The following is a 16,739-nucleotide window of genomic DNA, read 5'->3' on the forward strand; positions in this document are numbered from 1 at the left end:
TTACAAAAACTATGAATCTGTAACGTATGTACTGGATTTATACACGACACAGTGTTACTTCTACGTGTAACTGTAAGAGAGGGCGTATAGAATTCCTGTGGAACATGTTTAGTTGTGCGAAATTGATTACATATACAAATTTGATTATAGGCACTTCCAAGGTACTGAAATTGATAAAAACTTGAAGGAAGTTATGAGGGCTCCGATTTGTAAATGCAGTCGTGTGTGTTCTATAAATAAGCTGTCGGGTATTTAGATGTTGTCATAAATGAGTTGACGATGTCTATTCCTGGAATTCATAATGTAGATTTAGGTTTTTCTATTTTGTTTGTTTCGTATGAGTAACAACACTACCATACGATGTATTTTACACATAAAAATTTAAAAGATTTTAAAGGACAATATGTACGATGCTTATGTAATATCTATTTATTATTGCTTTTAAGATGGACAATGTTTCGAGTAACCTCAAACATCGTCTATGGCCAATCTAAGCAAGTTGTAAGCCAAACTTGACGTGTTTCTTAAAGTGCGTTTTTAAGACGAAACTATTTGAAATTTTAAAATCGGCACTGCTTTAGATGTTGTTGTTGTTTTTTTCCAACAGTTTAAAGACATTTCTCGTGAAAACTAATTTTTAAGTAAATATATCAAAGTTTTTATTTCGGTGTTTTGTTTCAAGTTATATTTTACGTTGAACATCATTATTTTTGAAGTCGACAAATATTATTTAGTTATGAAGTCGGATCGAGATACTCTCGCTGAGTTGGCGTTTTCGTTGAGTAGCTCTGATGCTTTGAAGGTTTTTTTATTTAGTAGTGAGTGGGCTTTACACTTAGAGAAGCGCCAAGTGACAGACCAACGCAACGACGTCCATGCGATTCTCTCCCTTATCCCCCAACCCTCCCCACTCCGTTCGTGACATTGCCGCCACACCATGCTGTAGTCGCCTTGACGTTCTTTGTTCAGTGCTGCATGAGGCTAGCACTGAGCAAGCCAAACCGTTACTGTTGCTTGAGCTGGAAGTGAAATAGAACTGAATATTGATAGACGCTACAATAGCGGACGCTAAGGAACAAAACTTGTGCTTTGAAGGAATACTTATTGATCGTCATAGCTGAAGCATAAGGCTGTACATCCTGGCAGCCTATAGAAAAGGCGTGTGTTATTTTATTCTTATATACCGTTCACGTTGAATGGCTACCGGGAGAACATATTTTAATAATGGTGAGTAATGCTGCAGGAGTCTTGGGATTTCCTAGCTATTGATATCAATAAAAACGGATTGCAAGAATGCCTACAGAAACGCTCGTTTTTCTGACTTCTGTAACTTTTAGGTAATAATTAGTTATTAGGTAAAGAAAAACTGTTTAGTATTACTAAGCAGTAGTAGTAATTGTTTGATTGAGACTTTTTTTTCCTTGTTTTAAGTTAGGTTTGTTTTATTTGTTGATGAATATCACGTTAATTAAGCAAGGTTTCAACTTTTAATTAATAATGAAAATATGACTGGATTTGTCGCCAATAGTTTTGAGAGTATTCCCTGTTATATTATTAAAGGGAAAGTTTTAAAACTACGAAACCACAATCACAGCGGCTTAGCAAACACAAAACATAATGTATACACAGCGTCGTAAAGAAACATAGAAGTATTTTGTAGATTTTAGAGCAATTTTTAATATGCTTTTAAACTAAACTCTGATTCATGGAGTTTAGAATCATTGTTCATTTTTGTAGTTTTATCATATATAGTGATATCCGTACCTTTTTCCTCATTTCAAGGTCTTTTCTGATGTGCATAATACTGTCTATACCTGATTTGTGTATGTCTATTAAATGTTAAGAATATGGGAAAACGAGATAAATTATGAACTTTTATGCACTTTAACTATAAGGATTTTTTTTTCTGAGGATTGAAGAAAAATGGGTGGGTTGGCTCTTTTGTGTACTAGTCGATGTTGGAACAGGAGGGCCAGGTTTTGCCATGGATGATAAATTTCCTGCACTAAGATGTGGGTATTTTATAAGGGTGACAGGGATGGTGAGTGATATGTAGTTGCTGTTTGATTTCGTTTCCTTTAATCAGTAGTTCCAAATTAGGGATTGTGGTGGGTAGCCTTAGTAGCACTTGTAAGTACATGCACACAGAAAAGGGGGTTTAAAAGAACTCAATACATTTTTACATCTGTGTGTACATTTAATTGCTTTGAGACAGTGTTATTTAACGTTAAAGTCATATCCTGTTGAATGACTTTTTCAGACTTGAAATGTGAACTTTAGTAAATGTACTGATTTCTTCAATCTAATTTAGTTATTCTTTTATAATTAAACTGAAATTATTGATGTTGTATTTTACCTTTTTTTGCAAAGTTATCATACTTTTAAGTCATCATACATATATGAAAATTAAAATAACTATTTTAGATGTTTTCATCTAGTACTGTATAAAGTTGAGCTATTCTGCGAGTCTATCTTGTTTAGCGTGTGCAAGGAGGGAATGGGTCTGTAGTGAAGAGGCTAGAAAACAGTTTTACAAGAAAGTTTAGATTTAACATATACATTTGGTAAACACGTAAAAAAACTAAAAGTATAGGTTGTCATTTTTATTGCAAAGTGTTTGTCATTTCAGAAGGTCTAATTATGGTTGTCCTTGAAAAATAATTTTTAAAAAATTGTGAAAAAACGAAAGATCGTTACGATCACTGATTTGTTGGTAAAAAAAGTAAAGTTATTGATAATTTTCTTCTTTGTAGGTAAGATTTCATTCGGTAAAAATTAAACGTGGTTCTTGGTATGTGTTTTCATCATAAGAATTATTGTCTTTTAATATCTAGAGTGAAGTAGTGAAGAAATTGTGTTGGACTTTTGATGTAGCATAAGAGTAGCTGTTTTGAAGGAATTGGAATAATTTGAGATTTTGAAAATTTGTGAAGTTTTTGGTCACTGATGAGGAGAAACTGTATATTGACAGTACTGAATTTTATTACTCTGACTGTTCTGTTCTATTACTCTGCTGTTAAGACAAACTTGGTGAAAAATTGGGAAGTAGTTTAGATTATGGAAAAATAATAATTTTGTGAAATTATTTTCTTTCTCCTTAGGAATGAAACAAATGTGTGTTAATTCTTTTATTGTTCATGCAGAAGACATTTATTATTTTGCCATCTGTTTTTCTCTTCCAGGGGAAGAATTTCATCCAATTTAGAAATGCATTATGATCATACAATAGTTCTTTCTTGACACGTTTTTTCACATCTTTGAGTTACAAGCATCAAAACAATAAACAACTGTGGTTCCCAAGTTACTAACAAACTTGGTAGTGTATAACAGGTAAGCAAAAACGTGGCTTTTGATTGGTGGTTTTAGTTATTTTTACAAGTTGTGTGACAAATTATAATTAAGTGAAAAAGAACAAAATATATATTTTCTCATTAAAAATTGTTTTTTTCCTACACTTCATCTTTTATTTATTAAACTAATTAATTTTATATTAAATACAGGGTAAAAAGTATTTTTATTTCTTCAGGGTTATAAATCCATACATTGCATAAACAAATGGTTATCTTAATTAAATCAGATTATATATGTATAATATACATTTTCCTCATCAAAATTCAGGTTGTTTGACAGATTATTGTATTAAAATGTTAAATAGGATATTAACTTTTCTAAATCTGAGCAACTTATCACTTAAACTATATACTGTAGATTTCATGTACATTTATAAATTCAGAAAGTTTATCTAAGTCTCTTTTCTATGTAAACAATAACTAAAGAGCAACTTGTTGTGATTGAAACGCGATCTTTTTATAACATGTTATTTTGAAAGTTTATGTTCTGTTTCTACATGTATGGTCTACAACAGTCGAGATTTTCTTCTGCATGTTTATTATAAAAACATTTTTGGAGGAATATTAATTATGTATTTTTAAAACAAGTGACCAGTCTTCTTCCTTAATTGGAATAAAAATATTCACATCAAACTATATCTTTTTGTTGTATAATTTATTTACAGTGAAATAAGATTAGATTTAGAGCAGTAAAATTATAAAAAAAAAAAAAAAATGTATATAAAATCTGCAGTGAAGTTTTGATCAATTCTTGGTTTGTAAGCCAGGTAATCTTTACTTGTTTGGTAGTGTAAAGAGAAACTGGAAAATGCTAACCTAATTTACACTGTATTTTAAAAGTACTTTAAAAAAATTACACTTATAATAGAAGTAGACAAGTCAAACAGTGAGAAAGAATCTCAGTAAGCCCCATGAATAATAACATTTACATCCTAATATGATATTCACACTACTAAAACTATTTATATACTGTTAACTTAATATCAAGTAGTCTTGGAAATTTATTTTCCAAACTGTAACTTGGTCTGGTTTCTAGTTTATTAATTGAAGAGACAAATAATTCTTGAAAATCTTTCATAAAAAATAACTTTATGGTATCTTAGTCTTTCTGATTTTACTATATGTACTATAGATTAAAAATTTTTGCATGTATTTGAATTATGGGGAGTAGATATTTTTGGAATTTTTTAACATTAATTAAGGCCCATAAAATTCTTTCCACATTTTTCACCATTTCTATGTTGACAACAGTGCTAGGACATAGTTTCAGTCACAGAAATTAATAAGTATAATGCACTTTTTCCATCTCCTTTACAATTTTTGGTTCTCTCTCTCTCTCCTTTTTCTCTCATCCAAAATGTTCACAATCTTAAAATTGTAACCCTACCCTTTCAACCCTTGTTCAGAAGAATATTTTGCTCTTCTTCAGAATATATAAAACATGGGTTGAATGAAATAGCTGTGCAAGTTCTTATGAATTGGTTGATTTTAGTTTAATATTTCGTGAATCCTGCTTCAGGTATCTGTTCGTTGTGACAGTATTTGATAAGGAAAGAGGCCAAACCAAACCGCAACCATTGATTTGCAACTGGGAATCTCGCCGCAGGGTGGCCCGCCTGCCAACGCCTGGTCCCCACATATGGATAAAAAGAAACCTCTTAAAAGGCCACGTATGGATAATCCTCCAAGTCAGTATTTTTCACTCATTTGACTCTTAACCCAACTGCACAAGAAAATATGAGTAATTGAAAATTTGGAAAGCAATTGTTGTACTGTTTTGAAATGAAAACTTTCATTCAACAATTTGTTTTATATGTTAAAAGATCTTCTGTGTGTATTATATTTAATACTTTTTTGTTTTATTTTGTTCAGAGTTAGAAAAGTTACTAAATACTTTTATATAAGAAGATACTAACTTAGTTTAATGAACGAGTTTAATTTAAATAAAGCTTTAAAAGCATAATTTGTAGTTCTTGTATATTCTTAAGTTTCATGTCTACTTGTGTGGCTTTTCAGTAGGTGCACGTGGTCCTATAGCCAATGGCCCTTTGCACACCAGGCCTCTTGTGGCACTTTTGGATGGCCGAGACTGTTCTGTCGAGATGCCCATCTTGAAGGATGTGGCAACAGTGGCATTTTGTGATGCTCAGTCCACTCAGGAGATTCATGAAAAGGTACAAAGTTTAGCAACTCTTAGTTTATAGAATGAACCATTTACTAAATCTTGCATAAACAGTTAGAGATGTTCTGTTAGAAAGAGCATAAAAGGTGTGATTATTGGTGTTTTAGTTGTAATTGATAGGTTGAATGTTTCATCTAATGTACAAGTAAGGTTGATCATTGGAGTGTTCTTATTTTACATTGTAATAATCTCATGTTGACTGATAGATACGCACAGTTGTGTACCATTCTAGAGAAACCATATTCTTCAAATTTTTTAATAGGTTACAAATCCTAATGTCCATGAATGTTGCTCTTGACAGATGTGTTTTTAGGAACTAAGTAAAAACTTGAAAGCTAAACAGTTTGCTTAATTTGAATAGTGCATAATTCCTCCTACCCCCATTGGAAACACAAGCAGATCCAAGTGGAAGACTGTCTAATTTTTAGTGAATACTTGTATTCTTCCCCAGATTATTTTGTCATCTTTTTATTCACCTACTGAAACTGACCTTTTCTGTTGCAATAGAATATGCCATTTGTAGCTAACATTAGTGTTTTATCTAAACGTTTAAGCACAAGAATAAAATGATTTTCAATTTGTGTTCTAACTTCACTGGTGGTATTTTTACAGTTATACCAACAATGCTTCTCTTCAACACATTTCAAAATTCAAATTAGAAGTGACATTTCTTGTTTATACAAGTCATGTTGAAATGCTTGTAAATTAAATAATTATATGTCTTAAGAGTTTAGGAATTATTTTGTTACAGGTTCTGAATGAAGCAGTGGGTGCCCTCATGTGGCATACTATCACACTAGCTAAAGAAGATCTGGAAAAATTCAAAGCTTTGCGCATTATAGTTCGTATTGGTTCTGGTGTAGATAATATTGACATCAAGGCAGCAGGGGAACTTGGTAAGTAAATTAGCTTGTGATAAAGATTTTATTTTTAGTAACTTAGTTTCAAATATTTTGTATCATTAACTTGCCAGTAATCTTAATAGGTCAATCTATTAAGTAAAAGAAATTATTAAACTTTGTTAATTTGCAAGAAATGAATCAAGATATTAGGCTCACCTTGTATACACTATATCAAATTAAGGTATCTTGCAAGTCTAATTAACATGTATACAAAGAAATAGGTAAGCTATAATATATTCAGCCTTGTAACTTGGCCTATTTGAAATTTCAGTGAAATGATTTTAAATCTGAGCTTCAGCCTTTCAATAACCATTTAATTGTACCATCATTTTCTAAGTGTCATTTTAAAATTGAGAAAAAAAATGGTATTTATAATTAATTAAGGGTCAATATCCACAGAGTAATATTTTCATTTTCATAGACTTGATAAACATTAATTGATACAAAAGAATTATCAGTTTGTCTCGAAACTGAAGAATTATTTAAAGGGTTGCTTTTAATTTAAATAAAAACAATAAAGAAGTAAGTACATTTCTGTAAAGCATTCAGTGTTACTAGTTAGTATATACTGAGGTCTTGCATGGCCAAGTGGTTAAGGCACTCAACACACAATCTGGGGATTTGAATTCCCATCCCACCAAACATGCTTTCCAGTTTCAGCCATGGGGTCATTATAGTATTACAGTTAATCCTGCTATCCATTAGTAAAATGGTAGTCCAAGAGTTGGCAGTGAGTGATGATGATAAGCTGCCTTCCTTTTAGTCTTTCACTGCTAAATTAGTGAGAGGTAGTGTAGATAACCCTTGTGGAGCTTTGTGCAAAATTCAAAACAAAGCAAAAACTGGTATACATTGTAAGGCTATATCCTTCTCGTAATTAACATTATTTGCCACCAGCGGAATATGGGTTTACTTTAACTATCTTTGTGTTACGTTATTTCAAACGTATCATAAGAAATTATTACCTGTAAATATTTCACTAATAAATAAGCTATCTGTGCTGTGAATAAACTATAAATCAACTTGTTTTCAGCAGTACCTAACTAACTTTGTATACAGCATTACAAGGAGAGGAGAGAATTAGATAATCTTGATACTGATAGAAGTCTTAGAACAATGTTTATCTAGCTTAGAGTGATTTTAAAATAACATACACCAACAGTTCTTAGTGTGTGGTCAGTGGATCTCCAGCATTCCATGGGTTACCTTCAGGTGGTATGTAAAAAGCTTGTACAAATACAAATAGGACCCAGCAGTATAGTGTATAAATCCAACTATGGTAAAAGATATTAATAATTTGGAACTAGTGATCTACACTTTTGTGCAGCTTGGAAACACTTGTTTGTGTATGTTGCAAGTAGTGATTTTCAAGGTATAACTTTTCCCAAGTGTTGTACCTGCCTTATATACTATTCCATAGCAAGAAAGGTAGCCAGTCTGAGACTTTTATATGATTAGGTATTTATGTATGTGTTTTTGAGTAAAAACTCCAAGGACCTGCAAAAGTGCAGATTATATCTTTTTTATGCATGGAATAAGGAAACTAAAGTGGACTTTAACAGCCATGGAAGTGCTGAATCCTCTGTATGAGGCAAAAGGTAATTAAGTTTCAAGTAACATCCATAACCTGTCTCATGGAGTCCTATGAGATCTTGGTTATGGCATGATTGCCCAGTGACTTTACTCTGGAAGATTAAGTGCTTTCATATTTATTTAAGTCCATAATGTGTTCTTTTTTCACCATGAAGACTGCCTAATTCATCTGTCAAATGTATAATCTTTATTCCAATTTATTTGTTATCATTCTTTTTTTAAATTGTTTTTTAGGTTTGAGTGTGTGTGTGTGTGTATAATTATTTTTCTTTCAATTTTAGGCATAGCAGTGAGTAACGTTCCTGGTTACGGAGTAGAAGAAGTTGCTGACACAACATTGTGCCTGATACTCAATCTTTACAGGCGAACGTATTGGTTGGCTAATATGTTGAGAGAAGGAAAGAAGTTTCAAGGACCTGAACAGGTTCGAGAGGCAGCACAAGGCTGTGCACGAATCAGAGGAGACACACTGGGCATTGTAGGGTTAGGTAGGAGCACTACAGTATAAGACTTTTCTGCATGGAAGCTTCTGTAAAACTGTATCTCCCTTTTTTTTTTTTTATAGGATTTAAAATAAACTAAACATTTTCAATGCATTTTTAGTCTTTCATCAAACTAATTTGGGACCTATCTTACAACTTTCCTCGAGGGTCTTAAATTACAACCTTTCTTTAACGTATTAATACAGAAATACATGCTTTGTTTTCATACAAAATTTGTAAAGTAAAAAAATACTTGATCATTTATTTAAACATTAAATTCTTAATCTTATAAACAGTGTGTGAAAACAAGTCAGTTCAATTATTTAAAATAGTTCAAAAAGTTATTATTTGCATGGTTTGTGTGAAAAAAACAAACTAAAATGCATTGCAGAGCATTGTATAATAACTGAAAAAGAAGTATTTTCCTCAAAATTATTTATATATTTATGAACTAAAATTATTATACTACCAGTATCTACGGGTGTGAAATATTTTCAGGTTTTTATTTTGATGTAGATATATGAGGGTTTTTTGTACATTTTTGTTGTTGTTGAAAAAATATAAGCAGTTTCATTGGCAAAGTTTCTATTTATTTCAAGATTTTGGACTTACTATTGCTTAGTTTGTTATTTGATTATTAAATTTGCTGTACACTATACTTGAATTCTAATATATTCTATGTTTGTCATCCTAGGTCGAGTTGGTACGGCTGTAGCATTACGAGCCAAAGCATTTGGGTTTAACGTCACTTTCTATGATCCATATCTTCCTGATGGCATAGAACGATCCTACGGTTTAAGCAGAGTTTACACCCTCCAGGATCTCCTGTTTCAAAGCGACTGTGTTTCACTTCACTGCACTTTAAATGAGCACAACCACCACTTGATTAATGAGTACACTATAAAACAAATGAGGCCAGGTAAGGTGCTTTGAGACGTTCCTATTATTTAATTTGTCATTTTTGTACCATCTTGTAAAAGGTGAAACTTATTGGAAATGTTATTTCTTAATTGTTTTATGAAATGATAAAGTTCTAGAAATAAGTAAAATAAGGGTAACTAACTTTAGAAATGTTTTTAATATAGTTTTTATGCATTTGATAGTAGTTGATTTTCCCATTCACAAGCTTTTATAATGGTGGCTTTTTTACTAAATCAATAAAATCTCAAAGATTATGCTAAGATCTTATTTCAGGTGTCGATTAAAAATTCATAGCTAAAAATAGAATGAAGATAGATACAAGATTGGGCAATTTTATTCTTAATATTAAAAATGTACAGATAAAAGATGTCCAGGTTGCAGTAAAATCAATGAAAAAAAAACAACTTGTTTGGTCACTTATCCAGAGATGCAAACCATTATTATTTTGGTGTATACATTACGACTATACGGTCATACAGACAAATATTACGACTTGTTGCAACTCTCAAATTATTACATATTATATAGGCCTGTACAATAAAGTGATAAATTGTTCCCCCAGAGCTTGAAAGGGGTGAAAAGTAAATTTCTAGTGAGATACAAATAAATTTTAATAATAAATAAAAGACAGTCCAAATGGCTACTTGCGATAATCATGTTTGTGCTTGAAATAATAAAAAATATTTGTATCTCCGACGTCTACCAATAGTTTGAGTGTGGTGCTTTTACAAACTGGGTACTTGGGGGAATCTATAGTTACATCATCAGTGCTTGTCAGCCAATCGGCGCTCGTGTAGATGGGTATTTCTCGTTTTCTAAGAGGCATAGAAACACCAATGCGATCACTCACAAGATGGAAAAAAGAGGCCTCGACAAATCTAAAAGGACTAAAACTGTGAATCAAAAATTTAGGAAAGAGTATAGTGCAAAATATCCAGTCATTGCATCAAAAGTCAGTGGCAGTCATGCATTTTGTACAGTTTGTCACATCGATTTTTCTGTGGCGCATGGCAGGATAAGCAATTGTTCCAAAGATACAAAATCAGCATCTTGCCAACAAAAGGCTGAGGCAAAGACAAAAACAATGCAGATAATGACATTTATGTGTAAGAATTCAGAATATGAAACCATAAATGCAGAAGTGATGTTCATACAATTTGTCGTTGCTCATAATTTACCCCTAGCTGTAGCCAATCATGCAGGACACCTATTCAGAAAAATGTTCCCAGACTGTGATATAGCGAAAAAATATGGCTAATAAATGAGCAATCTATAGCAGTAATGAATAATAATAGTTATAATAATAAACAGCTTAGAGACATTGGTCAGGCCTAGTAGCAGCAAATGATAAAGGGCTCTGTCTGCAATCATTACGCTCAGTCATTTGAAATAGTCTGTATTTCTGCGTATCTATTTATGGCTGTTTACAATTATCGGCGAGTAATGTTTAATATTGCCATAGAGCTTGTTGTTTTAATTCTATCTGTTTACAATATAGATTGATTTTTATAATGAGATAATGCTTGGATATTTGTAGGTGCCTTTCTAGTTAACACAGCAAGAGGAGGGCTTGTAGATGAAGCTGCACTTGCTTCTGCTTTAAAAGATGGTCGGATTCGAGCTGCTGCTTTAGATGTTCATGAAAACGAGCCTTTCAGTGCAGTTAGTGGTAGGTTTAATTAAGTTAAGTAAAGCATGTTTTATGTGATAATTCAGTATTTAATAAACATCAAAGTATGAAAAGATATTGTTTAAAATAGTTTTTCTGCAACTTTTTTTTAACAATAATGACTTGCTTGCTGCATACCTAAATGGTTGCAGACCACAAAAATGCAAGTGTGATGAAAAACAATTGCATCTTATGTACGAACATTTTCCCAGTTTCTTTTCTTCGTTTGTTTTTGCAAAGATGCATGACTCTGCAAGATTGCCAATTTTAGGCCATTGCTTCTCAACTACCAGTCTCTAAGCATTCTTTTATTGATATTTGTAATGGTTGGATTCTTGGTGGTTTTAATATTTCTGTTTCTACTGATTTTTTGTTGTTGTGTGTGTGTGTGGCTATTCACTTAGTTAACAACCATCATGCTTCACAGATAACTATTTTTTGAAGTGTGAAGAAAACAACTGGAAACCAATTTTATAAAAAAAATTATATATATAATTAAGGTGGAAAAATCCTTGTTATATTTTAAAAACGTTCTTTTGTCCTATTTTAAGGCATTTAGTTGCATTTCTGGTAAGCTTGGTGTAAATTAATTTTTTAACTTTTTGTTTTCACATCTGTTTTGTTACTTTTTAACTTGACTTTTTCTCATCAGGTCCTCTGAAGGATGCACCAAATCTCATTTGTACACCACATGCTGCATGGTATAGTGATGCAAGTTCCACTGAGCTTCGAGAGATGGCAGCTTCCGAGATAAGAAGAGCCATTGTGGGTCGCATTCCTGAATCTTTACGTAACTGTGTCAACAAAGGATACTTTGGTAGCAGTGGGTTTGGAGAAACTATAAATGGAGCCACAGGTTACAACTACAACCCTCTGAGTGTGGCCCACTCAACTACTCTAGAGCCCTTATCCACCTCTGCCATCCCCACCTCTCATTCAGCACCCCACTCCACCCTCCAAGACACACCTAACCACCTACCTGTGAAGCCAGAGAGCTCTGAAGTTCACTAGTGCCATCAAACCACCACTTCTGATGCATGTATAGACCTTGGGAGAGTTGAAAAAAAAAAAAAACGAACAAAATGAAACCTCCCTTTTTCTGGTAATGCCAAAAATGTCGGAAACCCTCCAGTGCTGTGGCCATAGAAAAGCATTGCCCTTTTTAGAGTGTGTGTGTGTGCGTGCAAGTGCATTTATGTGAATGTGTGGATATAATACATGTGGTCTAGATTGTTGCACTTCGTTTCATTAATGTTTCACACCAAACATTTTTTTTCTTGTTAAGCCTCTGTTTGTCAATTGTTAAGTAAGAGGGTATATTGTCTAAATTCTTTTAATATAAAAATTTTCCATTGTTTAATAAAACTATTTAAAAAAAGTTAAGAGACACATGAAGAGCTTACAGAAAAAACTATTACCTCATGTCAGTTGCCCAAATTTTCATTCAGCTTTTGGTCAGAATAGAGTACCTATTGTATGTGATAATAAAATTTGAAAGCTGAAATGGAAAAGTCCTAAAGCATTAATAGAGTGAATAATATAAGTCAAGTTCTCTCTGCATATGATAATTGAATGAGGTTACTACTTGTTATCTATACCTAGGGATAGAATTATGATTGAAGACATCTCTGCCTCATCAGTTGTACTGTGTTTTCATTTGGCATTTGCCCAGACTGTGTGTGTGTGTGTGTGTGTGCGTGCGTGCGTATGTTTAGAAAAAGAAGACAAAACAGAATTTTTCTTTCATGAAATGCAAACTGAATTTTTAATGTTCAGGTTATGCTGGTCCGTCTCTTTTCTTTCCTCTTCGTTTCTATATCATACTGACATCACAAATATTTTAAATCTTGTTGTCATAGTCACGAAGCTTTAGTGTTCTTTGTAAATAGTTCCTTGAACAGTTGACGAAACATTAAACCCGTAGCCAGTAGCTACCATCTGCCAAATAAGGGGTTTAAGAAACATGCATGATTTTAAGATTTAGTGATGGTTTACTGTAGGAAACGAAGATGAATGGTTATTTCTTTTTGTGTTACAAAATTCTGTTATTTGTATTTCTTCCTTCTGTTGTTTGTATAGTGTGACAGTCAGTCAATCATCTGTGTTTATTGGTCTGCTGCTTGACTTGAAAACGTTTTTTAAAGATAAGAAATTTGACTTCAAGAGTGTTGTCATGCTTGTTTTAAAATCAAAACTTTTATCTTGCTGCAACTTTTTCAGGCGTTAGGTAACGAATTTTAAAAACTTGTTAAAGTAGCATCAATATATGAGAAATACGAACTTGATTTTTCGAGTTTTCTTAACTTAATTAACAAGCAGATTTCCATGTAGGTTCTATAGTGCAGAGACTAAAGAGTGGTGGTCGTGTTTCTAGTTTCTATTTGTTACAGCTCTTTAATAGTATTATAGTAAATTTATCAGAGTTAAGAATTGTAAGTATAATTTTTTAAGCTATTTATTTTGATAAAATCTGTTTAAAAAGGATGGAGACTATAAGACACCGACTTTGTTCTATATTCTGTCATTTCATTTAAGTTTAAAGAATATTAACTTTGGTTATTCATACTGTTTGTTATCCAAGGAAAGGGTAAGTTTTTTTTATAAAAATCTTTGAAAGATGACATTGTGTCACTTGTTTCTTCCAGGACAGAGAATAACCTTTTGTACATCTTTTTCTTATGTATCGTTTCCTTGCCTTGTACCGCAAGTTCTACATATCGTGAGAGTATCATTCCAATCTAGTTCACCGTTCCAGGTTTTGGCAAGGGATATAGGTACATAATGTATGATGTTTTCATCTAGGATAGTAGTAATATTGACTGTTATTAATAACTTTGCAGTTTTACGTCTAACTTTGTTGTTGAGGCTGGGTATTGGTCCACATGGTGTAATTAAGAATTGAAAATAAAAACTACTAGGAGCTTCCCTTTGATGTGGTTTCATTATTTTTTCCACAGTGCCTCTTTTTAGAATTATTTTATTTTAGGTAATTTTAAATATTTGAGTTTAGATTTACAATTAGTGTCAATATATGCGTGTTTTTACTTAACTGTTTGGTAGTTGATGTTTTTATGTCATATGCTTTCATATGGCCACAGAACAGCGTTATGGTTTCAGTTTTTGTTTAATTTTTTTGGTTTATTGTTTTTGCATAAAGAAAGTTTTTGCTTTTTGTGACAAGCTTTCCTTGTTAGTTGTAACAATGAATGTTTATTTGGATGGAAAAATTTAGATTTTAGTATAGTTGTGTAGTGACTGGCCTTTTTCCCTGTGTCACCTAATCTTTTATCATTGTCATGTGTGAATTAATCAAACAATTTGGTGGAAGTAAATAATAAATTTAGCACTTTTACATTCCTGATTGATTTTTGTCTTTTTTATTATTGAAATATGTCGATAGAAATTAAATAACCGTGTGTTCTATTAGCAAAATTATTTCATTAAAAAAACCAACTACTCTGTCTTGCAACTGAAAAATAACAACTTATAAGTGTTTCTTGGAGTTTCTGACGTAAGCCATATGTTACAATAATAATTTGTCTGAACACAATTTCCCAGTACATATGGGAAGATCAACTTGTGTTTAAAAAGTCATGGCGGGTAAAGCGGTGTGAAATTGTGTATTGAATAAAGAAACTCGTATGTACATGCTTTTAAGAAATAAAGAAAGACGTCGATGTTAAGTTATTTTGAAGATTTTGAAATCTTCAGTCCACAACTTTATTTCATCACATGATAGACTACAACTAAGTGGTACTTTAATAATCATTTTAATTTTGAAGGTTCTTTGAAGTTTGAACAATCTAGTTACACTTCAGTTTTAATCGGTTCATGTGATAATAGCTGTTCTCGGGGAATTTCCAAATGTAAACAGAATATCAACCACTACTATCTATCTCTCTGGTATACCAGCCGGGCTGATTGATTATCCCTAATATTGTGCGAAAGGCCTTATCAACGCTGGATGAAGCAGATATAGTGTTTGGCATGTTATGTTCTTCACTTTCACTCAGAATATTTTACTAATAATAATTTTAAATTAGTTGTGTATTTATTTTTGAATATTGAAGTTAAACTTGAAGGGCTCACTGTTAATTTAATAGCAATACAAACATAGTTTTGCTTTACCTTAAATTATCTTTTTATAAGATTACTTGTTAGAAACGGGAAACTAGATTACATGCTGATGGATTAAGTCATTTTAAAGTTTGAAGAGAAATAACCTAAAACTGTGTAGCAGTAACATTTCTAGTGTTTTTCAGAATGATAATACGATAGAGCATAAATACCATATGATTTAGTTCCATATTGGTCTATTGAGTTTCATCTGCCCTTCCTAAACTTTTGACCACAGAAGCTCGTCGGAAAGTCTTAGGCTTCACACCGCTCAAAACGTGATTTTAATATTCGTGTTGACTACCGAGCATAAAATCTATGGAGTGCTTAATAAACAAATAAAATTTAATTTTGTGGTAAAAAAGTTCAACATAAAATATGTATTTCATTGTATGTTTCAGTTGGAAATGTTTTTGTAGTACTTTGTTAAAACTTATAGTAAACATTTTGTTTCAATAAATTATAATAGTACCTATTTGTGAAAAATGCGACAAATTTGTGAACATTAAACACATATCAATGGCGTTTGCTTTTCAATATTAATTTCTCAAATTATTCTTAAGAAAGTTAACTATTTTATTACTGTGTATTGTAAAACGTGCTGTTAAATTAAAAATATAGTGCATCAGTGAAAATAAGTTCACAATTACGGTTAAAATGTTGTAAAATTAATTATTAAAATTAAACATTTGTTAACTTTCATAAGTGTTATATCGAAAGCATGTTCTTGTTGGTTGTCCATAAATCTGCGGCATGTGAATGCGTTAGGTTCGTCGCTAAGTATATCTTTTTGACGACAGAAATCCATCAATTACTCATTATATTCTTAGGAATAAAACAGCAGGGCACAAGTCTTAGGTTTGGAAAAGACAGGCTATGATCCGGTTAAGGCAATTTTATTTCCTTAACAAAAATATTGAATTTTGGTATGAGTTTCCGTCAGCGTCAGAGGGGGCAGGCATTTTATCAGTTTTAAAAAGTGTAATCAATTATAAGTAAAAGGTGGGTTTAAATTTTTCCTTTTCTGGAGGGTGGGTGTGAAGGATAAACCGTGAAAAGCCAAATGACCAATTATTTTTGTTTCTTGTATTCTTTGTTTGTTAGTAGTGTAAATCAAAAAACAGTATGATGTAATTAAGATATATTGCATGTGTACCTCACACGTTTAGAACCTCAAGTAATAAAATCTAAATCGTGTATGAACGTAATGGATATCGTAAAAGTTTTATAAGAGACACAAACACCTTAGAAACACATTTAACTTTACATATCTGGAAACAGCTTGAATGGGTAGTGAAAGAAGTATTATAACGTTTCGACAAAGTGGAGCCCGGCATCGCCAGTTGGTTAAGGCACTCGATTCGTAATCTGAGGGTCGCGGATTCGAATCCTCGTCACACCATATATGCTCGCCCCTTTCAGCCGTGGGGGCGTACAGTGTAACGATCAATCCCACTATTCGCTGGTAAAAGAGTTAGCGGTAGTTGGTGATGACTATCTGCCTTCCTTATAATCTTACACTAC

The 16,739-nt window shown here is 32.3% G+C and overlaps 1 protein-coding gene across 7 annotated transcripts in view; it reads left to right on the forward strand.

Annotated features, from left to right (window-relative positions):
- Nucleotides 1–14,460, forward strand: part of LOC143257419 (C-terminal-binding protein-like) — a 51,175-nt gene extending 36,715 nt beyond the window's left edge. For 5 of the 7 annotated variants that reach the window (XM_076516066.1, XM_076516072.1, XM_076516069.1 and 2 more), the window contains 8 exons: nt 3,183–3,330; nt 4,870–5,038; nt 5,367–5,524; nt 6,284–6,428; nt 8,309–8,515; nt 9,204–9,428; nt 10,968–11,099; nt 11,752–14,460. In XM_076516066.1, coding sequence (XP_076372181.1) covers nt 4,990–5,038; nt 5,367–5,524; nt 6,284–6,428; nt 8,309–8,515; nt 9,204–9,428; nt 10,968–11,099; nt 11,752–12,110 — 1,275 coding nt within the window. In that variant the 5' untranslated portion in view covers nt 3,183–3,330; nt 4,870–4,989 and the 3' untranslated portion in view covers nt 12,111–14,460. Of the gene's footprint in view, nt 1–875; nt 1,228–3,182; nt 3,331–4,869; nt 5,039–5,366; nt 5,525–6,283; nt 6,429–8,308; nt 8,516–9,203; nt 9,429–10,967; nt 11,100–11,751 lie in introns of those variants that run through there. The other 2 variants (XM_076516067.1, XM_076516073.1) reach the window with 2 other exon arrangements.
- The last annotated feature ends 2,279 nt before the right edge of the window (nt 14,461–16,739 follow it).

The sequence above is a fragment of the Tachypleus tridentatus genome, chromosome 7, assembly GCF_004210375.1.
Source record: "Tachypleus tridentatus isolate NWPU-2018 chromosome 7, ASM421037v1, whole genome shotgun sequence".
Classification (NCBI taxonomy): Eukaryota; Metazoa; Arthropoda; class Merostomata; order Xiphosura; family Limulidae; genus Tachypleus; species Tachypleus tridentatus.